General features: G+C 44.0%; 1 protein-coding gene across 1 annotated transcript; it reads right to left on the minus strand.

The window, feature by feature from the left end:
• Positions 1-544: 544 nt before the first annotated feature.
• Positions 545-5256, minus strand: LOC147965454 (E3 ubiquitin-protein ligase SINA-like 10). Its single transcript, XM_087530466.1, has 3 exons — positions 5122-5256; positions 4710-5039; positions 545-559 (listed from the first exon to the last, which is right to left on the minus strand). Exons 1-3 carry the CDS (start codon positions 5254-5256, stop codon positions 545-547), a joined length of 480 nt encoding a protein of 159 aa, XP_087386592.1.
• Positions 5257-6350: the final 1094 nt, after the last annotated feature.

Below are 6350 nucleotides of genomic sequence, written 5' to 3' on the forward strand. Positions count from 1 at the left end.
CCATAACTCTAATAGCATTATCATTTCTCTTATTATTTAATTCACTGAGCAAATCATTCTGAGCCTTAAGTACTTGCTCTACTTGAGTGGTAACCATGGAAGCATGTTTACTAATAAGTTTAAGTTCGCCCTTAACACTAGCCATATAATCACTCAAGTGTTCAATCATATAAGCATTATGTTTCAATTGTCTACCAACACAAGCATTGAAGTTTTCTTGTTTAACCATAAAATTATCAAACTCATCTAAGCATTGGCTAGCAAACTTAATAGGCGGAATTTCAGCTTTATCATATCTATAGACAAAATTTACCTTTACTACCTGTGTCGGGTTATCAAGACCATGTATTTCTTCAATAGGTGGTAAATTCTTAACAACTTCAGCTTTAATACCTTTTTCTTTCATAGATTTCTTTGCCTCTTGCATATCTTCAGACTGAGAAATAGAATAGCCCTTTTCTTCGGAGTTGGCTTAGGAGTTGGTTCAGGAAGTGTCCAATTATTTTCATTAGTCAACATATTATTCAATAGCAGTTCAGCTTGATCAAAAGTTCTTTCCCTGAAAACACAACCAGCACAACTATCCAGGTAATCTTTGGAAGCATCGGTTAGTCCATTATAAAAGATATCAAATATTTCATTTTTCTTGAGAGGATGATCGGGCAAAGCATTAAGTAATCAGAGAAGCCTCCCCCAATCTTGTGGGAGACTCTCTTCTTCAATTTGCACAAAATTATATATTTCCCTTAAGGCAGCTTGTTTCTTATGAGCGGGGAAATATTTAGCAGAGAAGTAATAAATCATATCCTAGGGACTATGCACACAACCAAGATCAAGAGAATTAAACCATGTTTTAGCTTCACCCTTTAATGAGAACAGAAATAACTTAAGGATATAATAATAGCGAGTTTTCTCATCATTAGTGAATAGGGTGGCTATATCATTCAATTTAGTAAGATGTGCCACAACAGTTTTAGATTCATAGCCATAAAAAGGATCAGATTCAACCAAAGTAATTATCTCAGGATCGACAGAGAAATCATAATCCTTATTAGTAATAAAGATAGGTGAAGTAGCAAAAGCAGGGTCATATTTCATTCTAGCATTCAAAGACTTTTCTTTAAGCTTAGCTAATAATTTCTTAAGATCAGATCTATCAATGCAAGCTAAGAAGTCTCTAGCAGTTTCTTCATCCATAAAATAACCCTCAGGAACAACAGGCAATTCATATCTAGGGGGAGAACCTTCATCATCACTTTCATCATTATTATCAGTTTCAATAATTTCATTATCTCTAGCCCTAGCAAGTTGTTCGTCAAGAAATTCACCTAGTCGCACAGTATTATCAAGCATAGAAGTAGTTTCATCATAAGTATCATGCAAAGCAGAAGTGGCATCATCAATAACATGCGACCTATCAGAATCAATAGCATGTGTAGGTGTCGCAAGTTTACTCAAAACAGAAGGTGAATCAACTACAGAGCTAGATGACAGTTCCTTACCTCCCCTCGTAGTTGAGGGAAAAATCTTGGTTCTTTGATCTTTCAAGTTCTTCATAGTGACCAGCAGATATAAATCCCAAGTGACTCAAAGAATAGAGCTATGCTCCCCGGCAACGGCGCCAGAAAATAGTCTTGATAACCCAGAAGTATAGGGGATCACAACAGTTTTCGAGGGTAGAGTATTCAACCCAAATTTATTGATTCGAGTTGTCAATTATTAGCAGCTGAGTTGTCAATTCAACCACACCTGGAAACTTAATATCTGCAGTAAGGTATTTAGTAGCAAAGTAATATCATAGTAGTGGTAACGGTGGCAAAAGTAACGGTAGCAGTTTTGGTTTTATAGTGATTGTAACAGTAGCAACGGAAAAGTAAATAAGCGAAGAACAATATATGGAAAGCTCATAGGCATTGGATCGGTGATTGAGAATTATGTCGGATGCGATCGATCATGCAACAGCTATAACATAGGGTGACACAGAATTAGCTCCAGTTCATCAATGTAATGTAGGCATGTATTCCGAATATAGTCATACGTGCTTATGGAAAAGAACTTGCATGACATCCTTTGTCCTACCCTCCCGTGGCAGCGGGGTCCTATTGGAAACTAAGGGATATTAAGGCCTCCTTTTAATAGAGTACCAGACCAAAGCATTAACACATAGTGAATACATGAACTCCTCAAACTACGTTCATCACTGGTAAGTATCCCGATTATTGTCACTTCAGGGTTAATGGATCATAACACATAACAGGTGAGTATAGACTTGTAGGATAGGATCAAGAACTCACATATATTCATGAAAACATAATAGGTTCAGATCTGAAATCATGGCACTCGGGACCTAGTGACAAGCATTAAGCATAGCAAAGTCATAGCAACATCAATTTGGAACATGGTGGATACTAGGGATCAAACCCTAACAAAACTAACTCGATTACATGATAAATCTCATCCAACCCATCACCGTCCAGCAAGCCTACGATGGAATTACTCACGCACGGCGGTGAGCATCATGAAATTGGTGATGGAGGAAGGTTGATGATGACGATGGCGACGGATTCCCCTCTCCGGAGCCCCGAACGGACTCCAGATCAGCCCTCCCGAGAGAGTTTAGGGCTTGGCGGCGGCTCTGTATCGTAAAACGCGATGAATCCTTCTCTCTAATTTTTTCCTCCCCGAACACGAATATATGGAGTTGGAGTTGAGGTCGGTTGAGTGTCAAGGGGCCCATGAGGCAGGGAGACGCGCCCAGGGGGTAGGCGCACCCCCACCCTCGTGGACAGGGTGTGGGCCCCCTGACGTGGATTCTTCTTCCAGTATTTTTAATATATTCCAAAAATAATCTCCGTTGATTTTCAGGTCATTCCGAGAACTTTTATTTCTACACAAAAATAACACCATGGAAATTCTGCTGAAAACAACGTCAGTCTGGGTTAGTTCCATTCAAATCATGAAATTAGAGTCCAAAACAAGGGCAAAAGTGTTTGGAAAAATAGATATGACGAAGACTTATCAATGCATACCAATGAGAGGGGAGAGCATTGTCTATGTACCCTCGTAGACCGTAAGCGGAAGCGTTATGAGAACGCGGTTGATGTAGTTGTACGTCTTCACGATCCGACTGATCCAAGTACCGAACGTACGGCACCTCCAAGTTCAGCACACGTTCAGCTCGGTGACGTCCCACGAACTCCGATCCAGCAGAGCTTCGAGGGAGAGTTCCGTCAGCAGGACGGCGTGATGATGGTGATGATGATGCTACCGATGCAGGGCTTCGCCTAAGCACCGCTACATATGACCGAGGTGGATTATGGTGGAGGGAGGCACCGCACACGGCTAAAAGATCAACTGATCAACTTGTGTCTTGGGGTGCCCCTGCCCCCGTATATAAAGGAGCAAGGGGGAGGCCGGCCGGCCTAACAGGGTGCGCCAGGAGGAGGAGTCCTCATCCTAGTGGGAGTAGGCCTCCCCTTTCCTAGTCCCACTAGGAGGGGGAAGGAAGGAGTGGGAGAGGGAAAGGCAAGGGGGCGCCCCCCCCTTCCTTGTCCTATTCGGACTCAAGGGGAGGGGGCGCGCGGCCTACCCTGGCCGGCCCCTCTCTCTCTCCACTAGGGCCCAACAAGGCCCATTAACCCCCGGGGGTTTCTGGTAACCCCCCCCCCCCCCCCCGGCACTCCGGTAAAATCCCGATTTCACCCGGAACTATTCTGATGTCCAAATATAGGCTTCCAATATACCAATCTTTATGTCTCAACCATTTTGAGACTCCTCGTCATGTCCGTGATCATATCCGAAACTCCGAACTACCTTCGGTACATCAAAACACATAAAATCATATTACCGATCGTCATCGAACTTTAAGCGCGCGGACCCTGCGGATTCGAGAACTATGTAGACATGACCGAGACTCATCTCCGGGCAATAACCAATAGAGAAACCTGGATGCTCATACTCGCTCCTACATATTCTATGAAAATATTTAACGGTCAAACCGCATAACAACATACGTTGTTCCCTTTGTCATCGGTGTGTTACTTGCCCGAGATTCGATCGTCGGTATCTCAATACCTAGTTCAATCTCGTTACTGGCAAGTCTCTTTACTCGTTCCGTAATACATCATCCTGCAACTAACTCATTAGTTGCATTGCTTGCAAGGCTTATAGTAATGTGCATTACCGAGAGGGCCCAGAGATACCTCTTCGACAATCGGAGTGAAAATCCTAATCTTGATCTATGCCAACCCAACAAGTACCTTCGGAGACACCTGTAGAGCACCTTTATAATCACCCAATTACGTTGTGACGTTTTGTAGCACACAAAGTGTTCCTCCGGTATTCAGGAGTTGCATAATCATAGTCATAGGAACATGTATAAGTCATGTAGAAAGCAATAGTAATCTACTAAACGATCGAATGCTAAGCTAACGGAATGGGTCAAGTCAATCACATCATTCTCTAATGATGTGATCCCGTTAATCAAATGACAACTCATGTCTATGGTTAGGAAACATAACCATCATTGATTCAACGAGCTAGTCAAGTAGAGGCATACTAGTGACACTTTGTTTGTCTATGTATTCACACATGTACTAAGTTTTCGGTTAATACAATTCTAGCATGAATAATAAACATTTATCATGATATAAGGAAATATAAATAACAACTTTATTATTGCCTCTAGGGCATATTTCCTTCAGGACCACCTTGCCATACTGGATCCTGTGAACGTGCATGGGATGCATGGTGCTGATGTGGTGGGAGAGCACCGACGGCGGGCCTTCATAGCCGCAGACGGGCACGGGGCATTTGCAGGGCATGAGCAGACACACACTCTGGTGATCGGCGAGCTTGTGGTAAGTGACATAGATCCCACAGCCTTCGTGCGGGCACTCCACCCTCACCGAGGATAGGACGGCGTCCACCCCCGTGTTCCGCATGTCGAAGCCACCGCCGCGCTCGCACTTCTGGCACTGCTGCTGGTTCCCGGGGCGCTCGACGCGGTAGTCCGTGCAGGCCAGGTGCCCTCCCTTGCACTACACAAATCAATCGAACAACACATCAATCAAGAAACCTGCACCTTGCTCGATCAGCCGAACGGACGAGGTGTATTTGAACCTCATACACTAGAGGCTTCAAGGGGCGGAGGCACAAGGGGAAGTGGAGCAAGGTGAGGTCCATCGAGACCATAGATAGCTCTATCGTCTGGCCTTGTTCCGTCTGGATGATCTTGCCCTCCTCGTGCACAACCATCTCTCGCTTTAGGGCTAGGGCATTACAAAGCTTTACCGTCACATATTCATACTACTTCAAGGTGCATTAAATCAACACGTGCAAGTATCAAAAGGAGAGTCATGACATGCTGATACGTCTCCAACGTATCTATAATTTATGAAGTATTCATGCTATTATTTTAACATTCTTGGGTGTTTTACAATCATTTTATAGCAGTTTTATATCATTTTTTGGGACCAACCTATTGACTCAGTGCCTAGTGCCAGTTGCTATTTTTTGCTTGTTTTTACATCGCCGGAAATCAATACCAAACGGAGTCCAAACGCAACGAAACTCCACGAAGATTTTTTATGGACCAGAAGGAACCCAATGGGCCAGAGCTGCACCTGGGGGGTGCCCCGAGGGGGGCACAACCCACCAGGGTGCGCCAGGCCCCCCTGGCACGCCCAGGTGGGTTGTGCCCACCTCGGTGACCTCCTGTATCCCCTCTTTGCACTATAAATTCCCAAATATTCCGAAACCCTTCAGGGTTAACCTAGATCAGAAGTTCTGCCGCCGCAAGGCTCTGTAGCCACCAAAAACCAATCTAGACCCTTTCCGGCACCCTGCCGGAGGGGGGAATCATCTCCGGTGGCCATCTTCATCATCCCGGCGACCACCACGATGAGGAGGGGGTAGTCCACCCTCGGGGCTGAGGGTTTGTACCAGTAGTTATGTGTTTAATCTGGCTCTCTCTCGTGATCTATATCATGCGCTTTGTTAATATAGTCGGATCATATGATGTTTCTCCCCTCTATACTCTTGTTATGATGAATTGAATCTTTACCCTTTGAAGTTTTGTCTTGTCGGATTAAATATTCAGAGATGAGAACACATGATATATGTCTTGCGGTATGAATACTTGAGGTGACAATTGGGGTATCTTATTGATTCACTTGATATATGTTATGGCATTCAACTCGCGGATTCCCGCGGTGATATTGGGGTAACCTATGCATAGGGGTTGATGCACGTTTTTAATATCTTTTCTCCGAAGGAAACTTTGGGGTCTCTTTGTAGTTCCTTGTGTGGATTGAGTATTATGAATATGAATTTTCTTTGGTGTTATCTTA

Source organism: Triticum urartu, chromosome 6A (genome assembly GCF_056163025.1).
Source record: "Triticum urartu cultivar PI428250 chromosome 6A, HENAU_Tu73, whole genome shotgun sequence".
In the NCBI taxonomy this organism is placed as follows: domain Eukaryota; kingdom Viridiplantae; phylum Streptophyta; class Magnoliopsida; order Poales; family Poaceae; genus Triticum; species Triticum urartu.

Excerpts from the sequence above, each read along its gene's own strand:
- LOC147965454 (XM_087530466.1), bottom strand. The coding sequence starts at position 5,256 with ATGGTTGTGCACGAGGAGGGCAAGATCATCCAGACGGAACAAGGCCAG. Across the intron at positions 5,040-5,121 it reads TGAAGCCTCTAGTGTATGAG|TGCAAGGGAGGGCACCTGGC; the intron begins GTTCAAATACAC and ends TGATTTGTGTAG.